The sequence below is a fragment of the Condylostylus longicornis genome, unplaced genomic scaffold (genome assembly GCF_029603195.1).
Source record: "Condylostylus longicornis isolate FDR11 unplaced genomic scaffold, ASM2960319v2 ptg000084l, whole genome shotgun sequence".
Lineage (NCBI taxonomy): Eukaryota > Metazoa > Arthropoda > Insecta > Diptera > Dolichopodidae > Condylostylus > Condylostylus longicornis.
The window spans coordinates 1391923-1415374 of NW_026578052.1; the positions used below are offsets into that span (position 1 = coordinate 1391923).

The 23452-nt window shown below is 23.6% G+C and overlaps 1 protein-coding gene across 5 annotated transcripts in view; it reads left to right on the forward strand.

Moving 5' to 3' along the window:
- The window catches only part of LOC129613562 (protein furry), a 54820-nt gene extending 35829 nt beyond the window's left edge, over positions 1-18991 (forward strand). For 3 of the 5 annotated variants that reach the window (XM_055527679.1, XM_055527682.1, XM_055527680.1), the window contains 22 exons: positions 4354-4514; positions 8306-8425; positions 9054-9187; positions 9284-9382; positions 9488-9622; positions 9830-9998; positions 10097-10202; positions 10400-10535; positions 10592-10734; positions 10977-11142; positions 11215-11338; positions 11416-11790; positions 11849-12388; positions 12517-12644; positions 12712-12927; positions 13016-13522; positions 13690-14385; positions 16304-16357; positions 16644-17588; positions 17657-17899; positions 18044-18404; positions 18535-18991. In XM_055527679.1, coding sequence (XP_055383654.1) covers positions 4354-4514; positions 8306-8425; positions 9054-9187; positions 9284-9382; positions 9488-9622; positions 9830-9998; positions 10097-10202; positions 10400-10535; positions 10592-10734; positions 10977-11142; positions 11215-11338; positions 11416-11790; positions 11849-12388; positions 12517-12644; positions 12712-12927; positions 13016-13522; positions 13690-14385; positions 16304-16357; positions 16644-17588; positions 17657-17899; positions 18044-18404; positions 18535-18710 — 5734 coding nt within the window. In that variant the 3' untranslated portion in view covers positions 18711-18991. The remainder of the gene's footprint in view (positions 1-4353; positions 4515-8305; positions 8426-9053; positions 9188-9283; positions 9383-9487; positions 9623-9829; positions 9999-10096; positions 10203-10399; positions 10536-10591; positions 10735-10976; positions 11143-11214; positions 11339-11415; positions 11791-11848; positions 12389-12516; positions 12645-12711; positions 12928-13015; positions 13523-13689; positions 14386-16303; positions 16358-16643; positions 17589-17656; positions 17900-18043; positions 18405-18534) is intronic. The other 2 variants (XM_055527681.1, XM_055527683.1) reach the window with 1 other exon arrangement.
- Positions 18992-23452: the final 4461 nt, after the last annotated feature.

Consider the following 23452-nt stretch of genomic DNA (forward strand, 5'->3'; position numbering starts at 1 on the left):
AGAATTAATTTACTTTTACTTAAAAAGAAAATAAAAAAAAAAATAAACAAAAAAGTTTCTAAGAAAATTTTTACACTTACAAATCTCATATATGTATAACAGAAAAAGGACTTAAGTTATTTCAAGTATAAAATTTGGTATAAAACAAAAAATTTACTTTTTACGTGTTGTTATACATCTTTCATTAATAAAATACTTTTCTAAGAATCAAAAACAAAAACTTTTCTATTATAATTATTTTTCCTTATTTACAATAATAATTTCCTTGGAAAAAATTCTTATATTAAACTTTTATATTCAGCGCTTTACGATAATGTTCTATAGCAAAAATATTTTTTTAAAGATATTTGAAAAAAATCATTTGAAAAATTTTAAACACGTTTTCTGGTTAAATAAGAAGGGATAGAGCATTTTTAATAATTTCTCATAATTACTGGGGACTGAGAAATTTTTTCATTTATCGACTACACTGCATGTAGCACTGTGTATACACTGCAATTTCGGAACACATTTTTTATAACAAACTGTTTTAACAAAATGTTTGCACTTCATTACACTGCTTTAAGTATGTGTGTATTTCATCACCCTACAATATTATTTGCTTCAATACGAAAATTATTTACATTAATAAGAGAATTAAAAATTTTTGCAACAAAAAAAATTAGAACCCTTCAAATGTTATTGAAACAAAAAGAGGCCCTCAAATATCTGAAAATTAGAATAGCCCTTTCTTATAATATTTTTGTAGAAAATAAAAATATGTTCTTTGCTGCAAGTTGCCAAAAGTATTTTTTTAAGATTTGATAAGTATTGAGCTATAAGAATTTTTACGGAGTTATGCACTCCTAAAACTACAAAATTTTCATGTGTTATTAAAATTTAATATTAAAATTGTAAATAAGAATTTTTTTAAATATTTTCCTAATGAATTTTTACTACAAAATTAATTTCCTCACATTTTGGTTTTTCAATGGAAATTTCAATGGAAATTTCTCTATGTAAGAGAAACGTATAAATAAACTACCATTTGACCCATTGTGTTTATATTTTATCCGAATTCAACTGAGGAATTAATTGGGCTAATTTTAGATATTTTACAAAATCTATATATTGAACGGATTTACTTAAATTTTTATATCTCTTTTATATTTTATATCCGAATTTCTTTTAAAATCTAAGTTGAAGAAATGTTTGCATATTGATTTCCATAAAATTACAAAATTTCCAAATAGACGTGATAAAATTCTTGGAGATTAATAAAAATATAAAATTTACCTATGTATATGTATAAGTTTTGGCAATCTTATTAAAAGAGAAAGAGCCTTGACATCATGTCTCATTTTTTTTTATATTCCTTATCAATTCTATTATCTTTAACATCTTAATCTAACTCTTACACCACTTTATATATAAAGTTATTTTGTATGTTCAGAATTTATGCTTATTTTTTTTTATTAATTTTATCTATGATAATATTTAAAAGTATTCATAAAGAATTCCCTAAAATAGAAAATTCAATAATAAAATATAGATAAGAAAACATCAAAAGGACTTTAATTGAATTATATGAGGAGATAAAAATAAATAAATAAATAAATTAAGGATTCCCTCTTTTAATTTTAATAAAATAAAGTATAATAAATTAAAACGTTTCAAAATTAATTAAATACAAACTAAAAATATTTAATATTAAAATAAAATTTCTAAATGAATGTGTTGGTATATCAAAAAAGATTAGACCAGAATAATAAAGGAAGTAACAGGTTTGATGAATAAATTCATGCATTTGCTGTGGGGCAAATAAGCTGGTTTTGATAATTTAATTTGCACTAAAACAAACTTATTTTTACTAAAACATTTCATATTCCTAGTAAGAAATAAACATATATAATAATAAAATACCGTTAGTCTCGTACGAATCGAACTTCAATTTAAATGATTTTCTATTGAAGGACCAAAATTTTAAACAAATTTTATAAATCTAATTAATTTTGAATTTTTAGAACTCAATTCTGATGTTAGTTCAGTTGTAACTTTTTATTTAATTGAGATCACATTAATGGCAATTTTAATTATTTTGAGTAAAAGTTAGTGAATTTAGAAGCAAATGTTAAATGCACTCACTTCACATAAGAGACAAAATGGATATAAATGAAAAAAATCGTGAAATTTTTAATGTTCTCTTAATTAATTTCAACATTAAATTAAAAAATACGAATAAGAAGAAGTTCTAGAATTTGATATGTTATGCTTAAATTACAACCAATTCAGTTTTATAACCAACCTGAAAAGTTGCATTCTAGTTTTAAGACCAGAATTACAATTTCGCCAATTCAAAGTTATTCTTAAAAAAAAAAAACAATTTCCCGTCTTTAATTTGCTATTTAATTCTTCTTTATTACAATATTTTTGCTTCTATAATAGCAAGCTAATGATACTATATAAGACATAAGCTATAAAATGAGCTACTGCATACGTAATTGTCATACAAATTTAAAAAATATATTTACACATGATACCAAATTAAAAAATTGTTCCATTAAACAATGAGAATTCTCTTTTTTTGTTTTATTTACTATTAAGTCTAGACTCTTTCCCATATGGTTGAATTTGTAAATCCTTTAAATCTCCTCATACGATATGGAAGTAAATTCGTGATTCTAAAATTATATTTTATACCGTTACATAAAATATAATTTACGAAAGCAGTCACTAACAAAAATAAGAGGAAAAACAAAAAACTATTCCACTATGGAATAATAAATTTTAATAGTACATAAAAAAAAAAAACAACAACAAAAACTGAATTGAATATCGGAAAAGGTCTATATATATGAAGTCAATGATTAATACCTATATATACATATATAAATTTTGAAGTTAAAAGGTCAGTGGCTAAAAATTGATTGTTAATTTTTTTTTATTTAGAAAAATTTACTATAGGATTGTATACCATAATTGAAAGCAAATATTTTAATAAAAAAAAAACCTGAAATATGCACCCATACATAATATTTCTGCTCCACTAAATATTTAAAATTCTCATGAGATTACACACATATTTGTAGCATGGAATATGAATTTACGTAAATAATCTTTGCTACAGATTTAAAGGATTATTTTTAGAAAATTATTTTCCAACAAAAAGCAAAAGCAAAAAAAAAACTCCCTAAATTCCTAACATTTATCTTGCACAGAATTTGCAAAAATTTATTAAGAGTTGGAATAAATCATACATGTATAACATGTATAACAAAAACATGAAAAAAAATTCTCGTTTATAACAATAGTGTTTGCGTTCCATTTAATATTATGAGACTATTATACATATATACAATAATATAACACTTCAGGTGTATAATACTCTTAAACATATCAGTATAATATTTGAAGGAGCAGTTACGCACATTTATTCTAGTATATATGCCCTTATACTCTTGTTTGAAAAATAAATGTAAAATTCTTAATATTGTTAAAAAATTTGAATATTAAGATTTTCATGCATTTATTTTGGAAACTAATCTTAAATAATTTGTAAATTATTATAAAACTAATATGTAATTTCAATTATATTGCAAAATAGAGTGCTTATAATATACAATAAGAAATGGAATTAATCTATATAAGCGAATTTTTTAATATCAAATTGATCGTAAACGACATAGTTCTGTTGATTTGCTATAAAACAAAAAATTATATTAGAAAACACACAATTTTGTACGTTATTCATTCAACGGAAAGCACTTTTAATTAAGATTTTTTCGTATAAAATATAGTAGGTTCACTGTATATCGCGATATATAGCGAATCATATAAAATATAGTAAGCGAAATATAAAATATAGCGAAAACTACACTATATTTGTGTTAATAAACAAATGTTGCTAACGGAGTTAATTTGTTCACAAACTTGGCTAATTTTTCGCAATTTAGCGAAATTAGTATGAGTAGTGCCAGTTAAAACATTAGAACTGCTTTGATTTTATAAAATAGTTAAAAAATGTATTGCATATTTATCAAGTTACGGTATTTGCAATATTGTTTTTGCAGTATATACTCTTACTAAACTTCGACTTGTGTATTAAATTTTACCATAAACTTATTTGTTACCTAAAATCTAATCAAATTATTAATACTCATTGGTATAGGAAGGTACTCAAAAAAAAAAAAAATATATTTTTTTTTGAATTTGTGAAAATCAGCAACATTTTTTATAATACATAATTGTATTATACCCGAATTTTATGTTCTACAAATTTTATATTCGAAATTTAATTGACATTTTTTTTATTTCTATATTATTTGCAACATTGAAAAATGTCAAATTACTATAATTTACATTGCATACTTTCAGGGAATATCCATGTGATCATTATACATCAGTTATAAATGTAACATTATTAATGACAGGCTGTCCTAGAGTTGAAATACATTCAACTGCTTTACAATTATTACAAATATTGGATAAAAGATTTTTTGGTGCTGTGGGTCCATTAAACATTGAAAATGAAAAAGGTAAAATATATTCTTTAATTTTAATATATAAAAAAAAAATCTATTTATTGATTTTGAACACGGACTTTAGTTTTATAGCTTTATAACGATAATTCAAGGCTAATTTTAATATAAAAAAAAATTTTATATATGTACATATATATTAATAAATCCCAAATATTATTTATGTATATAAATTATATTCAAAATAAGATAAAAAACTGCGAACACAGGAAAATGTCCTTAAAGAATAATAAGTATTTTTCACTTATACTTGTATGTACACAAATAATTTAAGAGAAATTTTTATGATTATTCCAAAAAAAATTTATAAATTTTTGCTTTTCTGCATTTTATATCATACCGCTAGTGTAAATTTGTGTATATACTTGAATGGAAACCCTAAATAACCAATTTTTTTTTGTTATAGAACCTAAATCATAAAAACTGCATTATCATTTATTTTTATTAATCAAGTAAATTAATTTATATATTGGTTATATTGCTACATTTAAATGAATCTATTCGTTCAGCGCTTCAAATTAAATATCCAAACATTGAATATGTTCTTATTATATTTTTTTTCAGTGTAACTTACTAAATATTGTTATGATTAATCATAATCTTGAACTCGTGTTTTTATTCACAAATTCATTTCACGCTTTAATATCGTTTTTCTCTTAACGGCAAAATTGTACAAGTTTATAAAACTTAAGTAGTTTCCAGGCATTGAACAATTTTTTACCGATCGCATTGCAAACAATAAGGAAAGTTATGCGATGAAATGCGTTTATATAACAGTTTATTTTGGCTATGACACGAATTGATCAAATTTTGTTGAATCAAACAACTCGATTTGTTATCTGGAATAATTGACGAACTTTTGAGGGAATTCGAGTTACGATAGAGCATTCCAATAAATTAATAATAAATTTCACGAAACAATTTCTACTAATTAACAAACGGTAAATATAAATACACCATTTTCACCATTATACGTATAAAATTTAAGTAGGACTAAAAATTTTATTTGCATTTATGGAATATCATTTATTTTACTCCTCTTATTATTTAAGAGGAGTAAAATTAAACTAAAATCACGAAACTGAAAATAAAGAAACTGAAACTCTTATACAATTTAATGAAGTTATTCATTGTTAAAAAAAGGAAAATTTTAGAGAAAGTGGTGAAGTACAAAAAAAAAATTTTTTTTTCTTTATTTATTTTTGTAATTTTTTAACATGTGCGTCAGGTTTCCTTAAATACGATATACGATAATGAAACTGTATATATCTAGTATATTCAATGTTCCATGTATTCGATGAGAAAGTAAAAAAATTATTATAAAATTTTGTTTTTCTTATAACAATAATTTTCATAAATATTTCGATGTGCAGAGAAATACTAAAAGAGAATGATTTTGTTTTGTTAAAAATAATAATTGAGAATATTTATTTTCATAATATTATTAAAAATTTATTTAATTTTTTATATAAAAATTTATTAATGCTCTTATTAATAATATTGTAATTTGTTCAGTTCTTACATTAGTACTCAAATTGTTAACACAACTCAATACAAAATTATTCAATTGTTAACACAATTGTATACAAAATTACATAGAGCAAATATTTTTAGAAAACATTTTATTAAAAAATCAAATTTAAAATTTAATTTTCTTATCACTTCCAAAATCACTTATATAAATCGATAATAAATTCTCATTTTTATAAAATATCAATTAAGCACACGAATGTTTTTTTACAGTTCTTTAAGAAGTTGATAAAGAAAATGTTGATGCTTTATTGTAACTAATTTAATTTCCTTTCCAAAATTGTAAAAATTTAATTGCTATACACAACAAATGAAATATAATAAAGATCCTTCACTGGTTAGTCAAAGGTCTGTCGATGTATCATTAATAATTTTCATTAAAAATTTCCTACGGGCCCGTTCATTATTTGGAGGGAAATTTTTCTTTTTACCTTTTTTTTGTTTAATTGCGCACTGATCCAACAATAAATGAAAATCCCAAAATATTTTAAATGTAGTTTCCAGAATATTTGAATAAATTTTTGTTTTTTTGGTAAACATTTTTTTTCTTTAAATTTCCAAAAAAAAAAAAATAAAAGAACTGTGAAATGCAAAAACTTTTTTAAACAAAATGTGCATAAGAAATAATTCATTGAAAATTTTTAAAATTAGCTTTATAAAAACAAAATAGCCAAATATTTAAAACTATTTCGAAATTAAAATTAACAAGAAAACCATCGTTAATTGAGCATTTCCAATTTAATAGAAAAATTTAACAAGAAAATTTTTTTTTTGTGTAAGTTTTTCCATTCAATTTTCTGCATAATACATGTTTTACTACCTTCCAGACACTAAAATTTAAATCAGAGCTCCACGTTTTTTTTATGTTTTATTGAAAACACTAAAAATCAATAATCTATAAAATTATTTATTTATCTAAATTCCTCTCTTTCCGGTGAAAATTTTTATTTTGTTTTTTGATTAATTGAAAATTTAATTTTTTTTTCCACAATACGAGTACAAGAGTTTTGGGACCGCACGTTATGGATTAAGGTAGAAAAAATTTATTTGCAATTTACGGTAAATTCTTGTATTATGCTTTCTCCTTATCATTTTCTCTAATTTTAATGTTATGATAAAATATTTTGTTAAAAGTTTATTTCATTTGAAATTGAAATTAAATTGAAAAGCTTTTTTAGAAATTCAAAAATATTTGATTTTATAAAAAAGCTTTTTCTCTAATTTAATCTCTTCGATTTGAATTAGAAATTTCTCTTAAACTTGGTACTTAATATGAATCATTAAAACTAAATGTAGTATTAAATTATTCTTTTAAAAGAAATATTAAAATTTTGCTCTTAAAATCCTGTTAAAGTTTTTAATTATATAGGTCTAACCTGTTGAATTTTGTTTCAGTTATTTAATATTATTAATATTTTTAAAGTTTTCCATTCAATTTAATAGTTTAATGGCAAATCTTATCCATATTTATTTAATTTTATTCAATTATAAATTTATATATTCTTCTCTAAATTCATATTTTACTGATACTGTGTAAATAAATAATATTTTAATAAGAATAATAATAAGATGCTTTAATAAAGTACTCGTAATAGCTGAATTCTTTAAGTAAAATTAAGGATAACAAACTTTATATGTCAGCAAATATTATCCTTTTGGTTTTTTTTTGCTGCCACGAATCGGTAAAAGTTTTCAATTCAGAAAAAGAGAACATAGAAAATTATAGAGTTAAAGAAGAGAATAAAAAAACTTGTTGAATCTTCCTAAAACAATAATAAAATAATATTGTGAATTGTGATGAAGTTGATGCGAAGAGAAAGAGCACTTCGTTTCTCTTTTACATTTATCTTGCGTTGCATTTTTACTTCTTCATTAATTTTTGCAAATGCTTTTTTCTTTTGTTTTTGTTAAACTTTTTTTTATTTATTACCAACCGCATTGTGCACAGAAATGATGGTAGGTACTATGTGATGACACAAAATTTCAAATATCAAGTTCAAGACAGAAATTTATTTCTCAGTATTAGAGAAATATAACTGTAGTTATTTTTAGCGGAGTTTCGAACTGTCTATGCTCTAAATGTGTTTTAATTTATGAATTAATTTTACTAGAACCTTGGGAAACGCCAAAACCCAATAATGTGGTCTTTAGGTTAGCTCTTAAGGTGTCAGATTTTTATATAAATTTAATTAAATTAATTTTTCTTTATTTTAAATTTTTTTAATAATTACATTTTTCTTACATTTTTATTTTTACAGAAGATGAAAAAGCTGGTACTTTAGATGCTTTACTTAGTAATGCATATTGTCGATCTCAAAGATTTTTATCAAAAACTATTGCCCAATTAAGACCAGAATTAACAATGTCTATGTTCTCTGGTAAGTAGAAAAACAAATTTAAAAGTTGGTATTTTTAATACATTTATTTTTTCAGAATATTTTAAAAATTATTTTAAACACAAGAAACAAAATTTAGTAAAAATTTAGTTTTAAACCCTTAATTGTATTTAACATGTTTCTTGTTTCGACAAAAATGCCTTTATTTAGATTACTTTTTATTATCGAAACCTAATTCTATACAAAAACTTTATCTGTTTTTGTTCTACTCAACAAAAATACTTAATATTGAATTTTTTTACAAAGTCACGCTGTAAAATGTTTAAATATGTACATATTTCGTATTGTAAATCTAATACAATTTTACACTTTCATTCACGAGCACTAATTCCGAAATCGGCACCAACATTATTGTAAAAGTTAGAAAGGAGTTTCTTTGATTTAACCGAAAAGAAATAATTAAGATGAACAAAGTAGTTTTGTTCTTTCATAACACTTTTCAATAATATGTTAAGCATGTAAATGCCTAAAAATAGTAATAAAAATATCACTGTAGTGAAATTTCTTAATTTATAGGCGTAAACAGCAATAAATGTTATCGTTTTTTTAATACAACAAAAATTTCTAATTTATTAATTATCAAATATTTTATTATCTTTTTATTTTTCAGAAATCACTTATCGTTTACAAACTTCCCGTGATGAAGTACGTTCGTTATTATTACAATGCCTTTTACCATGGTTAGAAAATATGGAATTGATAGCAACTAGTGTTCCACCAGCAACACCTTTATCGTACATAATGGTAAAATAATTTCAATAATATTTTCTTACATTTTATAGGATATTAATATGTATTTTTTTTCTCTCTCTCTCTTCCTTATTTTATTTTAATAAATAGTATTTTCCGGATTCTGGAACAAGAGGCAGACGTGAAGGATCTGGTTCAACTGAAGCTACAGAAATGATTTTAAATAATTTATTCTACATAACAGCAAAAGTGAATTGAAAATTTTTTTTTTAAAACATAAATATTTAATATTTATTTAATTTAATTTTTACTTCTTTACTTAATTTCTTGAAATCAATTATGTTTGCTTTACAGTTCGCCGACTCCCATCCTCGTGATATTGAAGAGCTTTGGGGAACATTATGTCAATTTTGGCCAAATAATTTAAAAGTAATCTTACGATATTTGGTTATTATGTCTGGAATGGCACCAAATGAACTTTTACCTTATGTAAGTTTTGGTGGTCTACTTAAACAAACTCTTATATTTCTTAACAAAAATGTTTGTATGAATCTTTTAATATTATCAAATATAATATTAAGTCACATTTTATGTATACGATAATAATAATCATATTTTTTTTTGTTCTTCATAAAATTTAATTTTATTCCTGATTAATACTAGCCATTTAATTTAATATTACTTTTGTTTATTAAGGCAAAACGTGTTGCTCTCTATTTAGCAAGAACATGTCCAGACCGTTTATTAGATGAATTAATGACAGAATTGCAAACGGTTGAAACATTAAATTGTTTAATTGAACGTACTGAAACCCCACCATTTTATAGATTAACTAGTATGAGAAAAGCTTCAAGTCATTCTGATGGTAAATATGCACTATGAAAATTAAAATGCTCAATTGAATATAAAACGAAATTATTTGATAAAATAATAATTTTATAAATACAATAAATAAATATATAGGTCAAACAGCTGGTGGTATTAATGATTCAAGAATACAAGATTTAACTGTTGAAAAAGGAACGATACATACAAAACGTCATAGTGGTGAAGATCCTATTAAAACTGGGTATTTGGTTTTATAAATTAAATAATATTGAATAATTTTAAAGAATTTCAATAATTTTAAACTAAATATTTGTAATTCGTGATATTTTAATAAATCTTTTGCTAAATTTGAAGCTCATAAATTGTTAAATCCTTACATTATATTATTTTTAATTTTTAATAAAATCTCACATAATGTTTAAATACTCTTTTCTCCAGTACATGTAAATCAGACAGTGGTATTAGAGCATTTTCTCAGGGAACAAGACCACCTCGTGGTTGTGAAAAAATACGAGCAGCATCCGGACCAACAATTTTACCAAGACCAGAAGATATCCTAATAAATGATCAAGATGTAAATATATATAATTATAATATTTCATTGATTTAACATATTTTTTTTTTGATTAGATGCAACAAGAAGAAAATGTTGAATTGCGTTCCGATCCTCCATTAGCCCCACATCCATTACCAATGCCAGAATATGGTGGTTTTTTTGCACCATTAACAGAATTCTTGCCAGATGTTAGTTTGCCAATAAGCGGATTTCATAGGTAAAAATTTTTTCAAAAAATTATTTTCCTGTTTTAAATTTATTCTTTGATATTAAACAATCAATAAATAAAGTAAACAGGTATCAATATTCGTATCAATCAACCAGAGTTTTTCTTAATAAGCATAATTGTGTGTTATTCTGCCGCCGCTACAATTTTTCTTATTGTTTAAAAATATTATTTTTTCTAAAATACATAAAAGATTCCTAAATTTATTTAATATAAATAAAAAATTGTTTCAGATGTAACGTTGCTGTGATGTTATTAACTGACATTGTTGTCGATGGTATACCAGGAATTGATTGGACATTGCATTTACCTCTTATGCTTCACATAATGTTCTTAGGCTTAGATCATAATAGAATTATTGTTAGAGATCATTGCAAGCAACTTTGTTTGAATCTCTTGGTAAATTATTTTTATTCCCGAGTAGAAAAAAATGTAATAAGATTCAAATTTTTTTTTTCCTTATAAACGAAGATGGTTTTGGCCGAACATAATGACCATTTAATTGTAGCAAGGATATTATTAAATAGCGATACAGCTAAGTTAAATTTAGGATTATCAATACCACCTCTACCTGTAATCAGCAATGTTTTTACTGGTATATAAAATAATAATTAGTTATATATTTTTAATATTTAACAATATACTATGTAATTTAATCTATATTTATATAAGAGCCTAGCCAAGAATTTGACAGTTATTTATTTGGGGCACCAAATAATAATTTGTCTACTACTACATTACAACCACCGCAACAACAACAAGTTCAACAAACACAACAGCAATCAACACAGCAACATCAACTGCAACCACAACAAAATCAGCAACAGCAAATACAAAACCAGCCTCAGTTGAGTATCACTTCGCCTGTTCCAACAAATCCTAACACAACTGAAAACAATGAAGTACCCTTAATTGTAACAGAGGAGAATAGTCCTCCACAACCCGGACCGACCATGCCTATTTCACATGTTATTAAAGGATTAATTAAATTCTTATCACAAGATAATTCTCAACCTCTTTGGAACTATGAAGACATTACAGCGAAAGGTAAAAAAAATATAGAAATCATCATTCAAATCTGAATTGTTTTCATATGTTATTATAGTTTGGGCTGTTAAATCAGCTGAACAGTTATCGTGCTTTTTGAAACATATGGTAAAAGTTTTCGCTGATAGTTATCCACATGCAAGAATTGCTGAACGTTGGGCTCAAACTGCCCTACAACTAGGTTTAAGTTGCTCATCCAGACATTATGCAGGCAGATGTTTACAAATCTTTCGTGCCCTAAATGTTCCTATTAATTCTCGAATGTTATCAGATATTTTATCACGTTTAGTGGAAACTGTTGCTGAGCAAGGTGAAGATATGCAAGGATATGTAACAGAATTGTTGTTAACACTAGAAGCGGCAGTTGACAGTTTAGATTCAGATTTTAGACCATTAGACGTTATGAAAGATATCTTCAAAAGCACGCCAAATCTGAACAATAAAGATGGACAAGGCTCGGTTTTACCAGGTAAAAAATCACCGTCTGGTGCTGCACCGCAATCTCCTAGTTTTGCTATTCCAAGTCATGCAAGAAGCACAAGTTATTCAGTTTCTTATTGTACCAGAAAATCAACAAATTCACCTTGCGATAAGCAAGGTAAGATTTTTTCACATTTGCATGTTATATTAATATGTATAATATTTTCCTTTTAAAAATGTGGTTATTATCAGTTTAAATTTTGAAGATTTGAAACATTTTAAAAATATATATAAACTCTGTTTCAGTTGATCTTCGTAATCGAGCATCAGCTACCGTATTAGAAATAGAACGTAATGGTATTCAATTTCGTTCTGCTTTATCTCGTTCAAGGAGTGCACAAAGTCTTAAAATGCTAGGTGACACTGCAACACAAGTAAGATAAAATTTTTTAAAGTTGATAATACTTTAAGCATTTATATTTTAACATTTTTTTTGCCAAGGACGACAAAATGACAATTTTAGCTCAATTATTTTGGTTGGCTGTATCGCTTCTTGAGAGTGATTACGAACATGAATTTTTATTAGCGCTAAGGCTATTAGGGAGAGTGTTACATCGTTTACCATTAGATAGACCAGATGCTCGAGATAAAGTCGAAAAGCTTCAACAACAATTGAAATGGGCTGGTTATCCGGGTGTACACGCACTATTACTAAAAGTAAGAAAAATCCAGTTAATTTAAGATCTATAACAATCAAAAAATTTTTTTGTTTTTGATAAGTCTAAACTCTTTATTTTTCGTTTAGGGATGTACACATTCGAGTACCTATGAGCAAACAATAACTTTACTATCACAATTGTCACCATTATCTAGTCTTCCAGTGTGTGATCCAACACAAAGTTGTGCATTTCCTATGAATGTAATCGCATTGCTACCATATATGCTTTTACATTATGAAGATGCAAATGAAGTTTGTATACGAAGTGCTGAAAATATTGCACAAGTTTCATCAGAATTAGGTGCTAAATTAGAAAATTTAGGTACAGTAATGACATTGTATAGCCGAAAAACATTTAGTAAAGAATCGTTTCAATGGACAAAATGTGTAGTAAAATACTTATATGATACATATGCACATATGGGATTGCATATGTTAGCATTTTTGATTGAAATACTTGAAAAAGGACCACAACAAATTCAAATTCCAGTATTAAATGTCATACATTGTATGCTACATTATGTTGATTTATCATCCCCACAAGCACAGACAATTAATAGTGATCTTTTACGAGTTATAGGCAAATATTTAGAGGTAAATTATTATGAAACCAATTAAATAAACAATTATTCTTATTATTGATACAAGAAATTGTATACTTAAATAAAATAATAGGATACGAATTAGTTTTATTATTTGCTCAAATATAATAAACTTAATTTATAATTAATTAACGATTCATTTATTTTCCATTATGTTAGGCACCACAATATAAGGAAGCATTAAAAATATTAAAATTAGTTGTAACACGAAGTTCTAGCTTACAAGTTGTACCACCATCAGAAATGTGCAGTAGTAGTGGTTTTTCATTTAGTTTTTATGGTAGTTATTCTGATTCAGAAGTATTTTGTAAAAAAGAATTAGCTGGTAGAACAATGGAGTTTACATTTGATGTATCGCAAACACCATTAATTGGACGAAGAATTCTACTTAAAAATGAAAATGATTTAACATCATCTTCACCAGTAAATACTGCTTCAACTACAATAACTAATTCTAGTTTAGGATCAACAGTATCAACAACTAATACATTAATATCAGGGAATGTACAACAATCTTTAATATCAAATTCTGCAATTACAAATCAAAACCGTAATAATGTTAATATGATATCATCATCATCCTCTGCAGTATCAAATTCACAACAACATCAGCAACAATTACAAAACAATAATAACATTAATAGTAATGGTATTAATAGTCAACAACTTCAACAACAACAACAGCATTCAGGTACACCAAATTCACCAAGACGAAGTGCAAGTTTATCACCTGCTGATACAGTTCCATTAAGTGGATGGAAACGTCCTTGGATGTGTCAAAGCCGTGTTCGTGAATGTTTAGTTAATTTATTAACGACATGTGGACAAAGAGTTGGATTACCAAAGAGCCCATCTGTAAGTTTCGATTTTTATAAAAGTAATATAATTCGTTTTATATATTTTACATAACTACGTATTTATTTTTGTTAAATTTAAGGGATTTTTAAGCTTTAACAGCTTAATGCCCATTAAGTATTTAAATATAAATCCTTAATCAAAAAAATATAAAATATAAATTTCCTTTGCATGTTTCCTTTTTTTTTTAAATACTATTATTAAATTATTAATTAAACGTTTTATTTTTTTTTTTTCAAATAATATTAACAAATAATTAAAACCAAAACATTTTTTTCTTTCTAAATTTACATTTAATATTAAAATTAGGATGATTACATTAATTCCATTTGCTCCAAGGTAAACCAAATTTTACAATATTCAGCAAAGAAACTAAAATCACACTTCCTTTTAAAAAATTAACAAACACAATTCTAATGCCACAGAACACATAAAAATAAAATTTTTTGAAATAACAACAAAGAGTTGTACTAAAACCAATGCACCAACAATTTTAATTTTTTATTTTTTTGTAAAATTGCCATTTAATTATAATATTAACAATTTTTTTTTTCACAAGGCTTTTTATAATATTTCGTTTTTATGCACTAAAAAAAAGATAAATAAGAAGATACAGAACTGCTTATATGTACATAAAATGTAATTTAGGAACACAAAAGATGATTTTTCGATTTTATAAGTTTCGTAACTCCTTTAGATAACAAAAAATTCATATCCGTAATCGTAAATGTTTCTATAATAGTCTGTATTATCCAAATTTTCTATAAAAATTTTTAATAATTCTACTAAATGCTAAACAGTGTAAATTTAACCTAAGCCTTAAACTAACGAATTTATATTCGTTTCTATAAATGAAACTTGTAACAAAATGCAATTGTTAATTATTGCAGTTTCTTTAAATCGTTTATAAATTCAAACAACCAAATGCTGTTGAATCTAATTGTTTAAATTTAAATTAAATTAAAATTTAAATTAAAGAATCTAATATTAAACATAAAAAGGCCAATTTTTAATAAAAACAAAACTTATAATAAATCAGAAACACAATATATTTTTTAAATTTTACACATGGTTATAATTTTTAATTTTCTAAAGTTCTTATACAAAATCATTAAATTCACATATTTTCCGTGTGGACCAACTTTTTTAAATATTTATTAGTTGGGTCACATATAATTATGTAATTCTTAGAAACAGCAATATCACAGTCAGCAGCAAAATGTAAACACAGAATAGCATATTTACTATCTTACAAAAAGAAGATTTTCATTCATAATAATTATAAGAACTCTTATAAGCAGATCTAATTATTAACAGACATAATTATTAACAGATCTCTTATAATATATGAGATGTTATAATATTAACACCATTTTTATAACAAATAATTTGCCCTAAAACATTTGGCATAAGATTTGACATATCGGGAAGTCGTGCCACCTAACATTAATTCGAAATTCTTTAAGAGATCAAAAAACATATTCAATCCATTTATTTTAAGAGATCAGTAAAATATGCACTAAACTATTTATACCAAAATCAATTAAAAAAATCTTTACACCGATATTTCCTTTACTTCCAATTTAATAACAACTTCAAAAACTAATTTTACATGAATTTTTTATATTCTATATTTGATTACTAAAATTTCTTCAGAAAACTTAGTATAACTAACCAAATTATGTAGTTTAAAATTAAATGTTTACCTTAAAAACGTTCAAAATTAAGATTTTAAAATCAAAACTACATTTAAATTTTAATTATAATTTAAAATTTGGAATTGGAAATTTTTAATTTTCATCACGAAATGCGAAATTCAATTCGAAAATCAATTCATTTAGTTATTTAATTTTAATTTGTAATTAATTAATATTTATTGCAATTTAAAATACAAAAAAAAAACACAATATATTTCCAGACATTTAGCACATCGTTTCTTTCTGGATCTACTAACCAATCATATCGGCAATCTGTAAGATTTGATTTTCGTTTAAAGATTTAGTCAAAAAATGAACTTACATACTTGCTTGTTTCAAATGCCAATTTAAGCCAATTAAAAAAAAAAATAGCTAATGCACTGTCGATATGTAGTTGTGTGTTTAAGCTAGAAGTATTTTGTTAAAAAATGTTTAGTTAGTTAGATATAAACAAAAAAAAACAAAAATAATTTTAAAAGGAAAAATTTTGATTTATTATTTCAAAACTAAAAATGATTTTATTTTTTGTTCTTGTCTGTTTATTTTTCTTTGTGATATTAGGTAATATTCAGTCAATCCTCTGATTTATTGGAAAGACAATCATCGGCTGCTTCAAGTACAGAAGAAACTTCTGGTCCACAAGGTGATTTAAGCGGTGGTTCAAGACGTGATGATGGTCAGCCTGATTTTGGTGTATTCAAAGATTTTGATTTCTTAGAATATGAAAGTGAAAGTATTGAAGGCGAATCTACCGATAACTTTAATTGGGGTGTACGTCGACGTCCATTATCTGAGGGTGGTGATAGTGAACCAGTTACTGGTTCAAAAGGTGGACATTCAACTCATGAAGAAAGTTTAAGCGAAAAGACTCCAATATTACGTAAAAGAAAACGTCATACCGCTGATGATTCTTCTGATGAAGAAGTCGAATCTGAATCTCCAATTGATGAAGATCACCATCGTCAACCATTTTTAAAATCAACTTTTATAGTTGGTCCACCAACATCATTAAGTTTACGTGAAAGACCACGCCGAGATTCAGTCTCAAGAAGCGATACAAGTGGTTCAAGTGCCGGAGATCTAGGTGATATTACACCATGTAACGCATCACCTCACTTACAAGGCTTAATATCATTTCGTGCACCAATTCGTGATGAAGGCGAAGAAAATTGGAGAAAACAATTACAAACGCTCTTAATTAATCAACCATCTGCACATGCCGTCGAATTGTTACAAAATTTATTTAAATTAATACGAGAGCTAACAAGTAAATCTGTATCAATAGCAAAAGATTCACGTAAATATTTTACTGGTATGGGAGCACCATTGGGTAATCGAATATCAATTTTGTCTGAATTATTAACATCAAAATCTGAACCACCACGTATATGGTGTAATCAATCATATCCAACAACACCCAGACTATTCGAAGCATTGAAATTTAATGTACTTGAAATACAAGAGCATTTGGAAACATTTTTCTATCGCAAAGATCACGCCTTAGAGGTAAAATATTAAATTACTAAAATTAATTGAGTGAAAATATTTTTTATTAAAAAAAAAAAAATTTTTAGTGTTTAGACTCTGTAAAAACATCATGTAAATTGGCTTTATTCAGCGATGTGGATCCAAGCAATGCCGTCGAAAGTGTATCTGGTTCTGGTAATAGTTTTATGACATTTGATCCAGCTACAACAGAACTTTTATTAGATTTAGGACGTTCTTTATACAAATTAATGTTTCAACTTTTATTATTGATTGAATCACACCATAAAATTTCTTTAAGTGTTGTCAACAATTTCAGACAAAATGAAAAGGTACTTTAAATTCAAAACAAATATTTGTATTCAACCAACCAAATATTTTTTTTAGTTTGGTCATATTAAAGTATTACATTTAGTTAAAGTTATACATATATATATATTAATTGAAAATCAATTTTTTTCTATTTACTTATATAGATGCAAGATATGTCAGAATTGTATATGTTGGTAAGGGGAGCACTATTACGTTGTATAGATGATGCTGAATTAGAATCACTTGATACATCGACATCAACAGAGGGTGAACATACCCCGATTCCCTCTCCAGGATTACCAATGAGTAATTCAGAATTTGAAACATCGCTAAACGAATTGATAGATGGACAAAAATGGTCATTGGCTATAAAGCATGTAAGACAGTTTAAAAGAATTTCTCAGTTAACTGCTTCAAACCCAAATATAAATATTCTAACTGCTGGTAATTTTGACAATCGTGTAGCTGATGAACTCTCGATAATATTAAACATATATTCACATAAAATTATTAACGATAGGAATGGTAAGAAAAAAAATTTTGCATTTAAAGCTATAATTCTAATTTTAATATTAATTTTTATTATTATTTAATAAAAATATATTTTGAACAAATATATATATATATATATATATATATATATATTTTCTTTCAGATACTTTTATATTCTCAAAGACTGAACCTGAATTATCAGAAGTCTATTCAATATTATCAGAAAATTTATATCACGTTTCAAGTGCACTATCTTCAATGGAATCAAATATGAAAAGTTATTCAAATACTTCAGTAAATTCAAGCAAGGAAGGAAATGATACTATAACGAATCTATGAAAACGACGGACACAAAGGGATGACTTCATAGAAAATTGTTATATAAGATTTAAATAAAGAATGTTGTTGTGTTAGATATGATTGTTTTAAATAAAAATGTATTTATAAATATTAAATATTAAAATTAAAAGAAAAATAGTTTAATTAGTAATAATTTTAAGAAAAAAAAGAATCTGAAAAACAAAGATTTTAAATATCATTATCAATCTTTTATATATTGAATAAGTCAATGTTTTTATTTATTTCAAACAAATTATATAAATAAATAATTAAAAAATTTGAAACAAAAATATTTTAATAAATTTATGATCATTCAGTTTTTTTTTTAGATTTTGTGTTTGTGTTACTTTCAGCTATTTGCAATTAACACAAATTTCATGAATTCTACAACAGCAGTATTAATAGAGCTAACAAACGAGAATGTTATATAGATTCTATGTAAATGACCGAGGATTTACATTAGAAATTTTAATTTTGAATCACGGATATTATCAAAATTAGGTGATTTAAATGAACAGATCAAATTAATTTTTTGTTTTATTCTTATTCTATGATTTCAAATCTATAAAAAACTAATTAAATAAACTACATATAATAGTTTTCACATAATAGTTAATTCAAATATTTTATAGAATTTTTATAAAAATATTAAATTCAAATAAAAATCATTATTATTTCATTCGGGTTTGTTAATTTCATTGAGTCTCGGTACACCGTATATAATAATTTGACTGAGATATTTTGTTTATCTGTTGTAATATTAGAATTTTTAATTAAATAATATTTTTTAATCAAAAAACTTTGTATCATTTTTTACAGTGTCTTTTTTATTATTTTAAATATATATGTATATATATAAGTATATTTCTTTAATTTATAATTTAATCTGTTTTTTTTTTGTTTTTTTTAGCTTAATAGGTACTTTTGTCTCACAATAATTTTATAGTGTACATATTTATAATATATAATATTATAGGATCTATAAATAAATATTCATAAAATATGTATATATATATATATATATATATGCATCATAAATATATATATATAAACATATTTTGATATCATATTACATATTTTTAATTTTTTTAATTTGTTTTTTTTTTTGTCAGAGGAATTTTTTTATATAATGCATTTTTAACGCAAATATTTATCAAATATATATAAAGAATATTTTTATATAACTAACATTTATATTATATAAGTATTTTTTCAAACAATTTTTTTATTTTTTTTCATTTATATTAAGTAAATGGTTGCGTATGTATATAATATATAAATATATATGTATCTTTTAGTATTTCTATATAATTTATGTATGTAAATATATGCGTTCTTATTGTTTTTTTATAACGACATATAAGTACTTCAACAATTATATAATGTTTTGATTAATTATTTTTATTTTTATGTTTTTAATTAATTTTCATATATGTACATGTATTATTTACATTATGCATCTACATAATATGTGTGTACATATTCATAATTTTAGTATTGACATATAATTAGACAATTATTATTAAGTTTTTTTTTATTTTTTTTTTTGTAAATTTAAAAGGTATGTAGGTGTATTTTTTCTTTCATATTAATTACATATATTTTTATTTGTTTGAATTATTGTTTTTACATTAAAATATATTTTCAATAAATTGTTTGTTATTCTTTATTGAAATAACTTAATTTTTTAATTTTGAAATTTTAAATATTTCCAAAAACTTTTAATTAAAACAAAAAATCTTAATTATAAAAGTTAATAATTAAATAGAAAATATAGTATATGCATATATATTTAAATAATAATATGAATAATGTATAAGTTTCTTGAAATAGTTCAATGGAAATTTATAAATTAATACAAAAAATTATTTGTAAAGTCTTATCGCAAGAGACTATCTCCGGAGGAATTGTAGGCATTGAAATAAATAAATAAAATTTTTAATAAATATTATTTTCAATAATCATTTATAATTCAGTCAACTTATTCTTTTTCTTTTTATTGCAAATCCATGAAGAATTGCAATATTGAATTTAATAAATAAAAACGCAAAGTTCATAATTTTAACCAAAAACAAAAAAAGAATTAAATCAACAAATTAATTATTAAAAATTGAATTTTAAATTTTCAATAAAATTCAAAAAATTGTTGAATTTTATAAAGTGATTTCTTTAAATCAAATCTTTAGGGCTGGTTAAAGATTTAGATTTTAAAAGAAATCATTAATTGCACGACTGATGCAAAAATATTTTGATAATAAAAGTTTTTGGAAATTTTCTTTTTTTTTTCATTTGTTAATTTTATTCATTTTATTTTTAAAATTACACAATTTTTTTTTAATAATTTTTCTTGTTTTTAGAAAATTTTTTGTGTTTTTTTTGGGTAAAAATTGTAAATTGCCACAAATAATTTATAAGTAACAATAAGTTTGTTTTTTTTTTTGTTGTTTAGACAACAACTATAAATAAAATATATCAAGAGGTTAGAGAGGAAAACTCTCTATCCAATAAAAGAAAATATTTTAAAATATTTTGCAATTAATATAAAAATATATCAAATTCATATTAACAAGGAATTTTTACTGTAATATTTTTGGAAATAAAATATATTTCTTTTAACTTACAATCCTCGTATTTGGATTGAGTTAGCAGTGAAATAATATTTTTGAATTTTTTTTTCAAATTATTTCAAAATTAAATAATACAAAGGTATAGAAGATTACGAATAATTGTTCTTTTTTTTTTTTTGAGTTTCATTATTTATTTAATAAATACTGCAATTAAATACATAAAATATTTTTTAATATATTCTATTTAATATTTTAACTTTAATGTGCATTTATGTATGATTTTTCAAAAATAAATTTAATTTCTTAATCCCTACAAAATTAATATAAAATAAATCCATAAGAATAATAAACCCTTTCCCTGATTTCAAAATTGCAGTATTATAATATTATCAAAACATCTTCCGAACAGAATTGTATTTAAATAAAATATATCAGAGCTATTTAACCTAGCAGATCGCGATCTACCAGTAGATTGCGGCATAAATTATAATCACTCTAACTAAATAACTAAAAATCGAATATATTAAAATCAAAATTTTATTTTTTTTTTTTTGAAAATTTCATTTTTTTATCAAATCTTTATAATTTGACAAAGTTTAATTGAGTCACAATCGCTAAATCCTTCATCTTTCGCTACAATTGTAATGTAACGTTAACCACAGTTTTAAACTAATACGACATATACACCATTTCTTCTAATAATTAATATAATGTCGTATTAATGTCGTAATAACAATAACTAATAATTAATATAATTGGATTTCTGTTAGAATACATAAAATTTAAAATATTTGCAAAAAAGTTTATTGTATTGAATTAATACTGACAAAATTTAATTAAATAATTAAAATTTGTTTAAATTACACAAAGATTTATAATCTACATTTTGAATTTAATTAATTTTTTAAATTAATAATAAATTTTGTTTTTTATCTTTTTATTTATAATTATATAATTTTATATTTTTTTGTGCTGATAACTTAGTTTTCATTAAATTTGACCAGAAAAATTTTTCATTGATTTCTTTTCAAATTCAGAGTACAAAATAAAACGATAATTGAGGTATACAAATTCGTTTCAAAAACAATTTTGAAGAACAATTCTACCGATTTATTTTAAAATATGTATAACATATTATGTATATATATACAAAATTATACAAAATTCAAAAATTAAAAAAATAAAAAAAAATATCTATAATTTTATATACATTTTAATATTCTTGCTGGTACAAGTTGAATGATTACATTTGAAACAATTTGGATGGATGCCAAGCATGCTAATTTTGATTTATGAGTATAAGAATGAGATTTAAGAATTTCTACCGGCCTAAAGATACTATGTCTTGCAGTCTTTATTGCATATATTTAACTATAAACTTTCATTAACATTTTATTGATTTTCAAATAAAATATTATAATAAAATTTTACCATAACAATGCCAATAATAAGGTATGTATGTATATTGTATATACATAAAAATAGAAACTATTTTATTTGAATTTCTTTTTTAAATTAATTCTAGTGGTGCTTACTCAATTGCTTGAATTGAAAAATATTGAGTTTTTTAATACAGAATGTCATAAATGTCATAATTGTCTTTTGTTTTGATAATTACAAAATTTTTGAAAAATATCCCATCAATTCAAGGGATGCATCTAAAAGAATATGGTGATGTATAAATTAATACTTTTTCCTTTAGTTATTTCAAAAGAATAAAAATAAAAAATGTTTTAGAATTAAAAAAACTTATAACAAAATAAATAATTCTGGTATACAAGATTATAAATCACATTAATTAAATGTAAGTGTAATTTTGAATTTTTACAATTTTATATAAATAATTTTACATACGTATTTATTAATATACTTATGTACACACATATGTATAATTTTTATTTAAAAAATTGACTTTTAATTCTGAATAAATTGCATTTTCTTCTATTTTTAATATAATATAATAAATTTAAAATATTATATTAAAAATATTCTGTTATACAGTTTAAAATTTTTCTTATTATTATATTTTCAAAGCCATCTGTTGAATAGTACATAGTAACACGTTGGGCCCCCCAAACCAAAAAAAAAAAAAAAACGTAAAATTTGGACAGGGATTAAGATTCAATGAAAATGTGGTAGTAAATACAGTTTTTAACAACTTTAATACAAATTTAA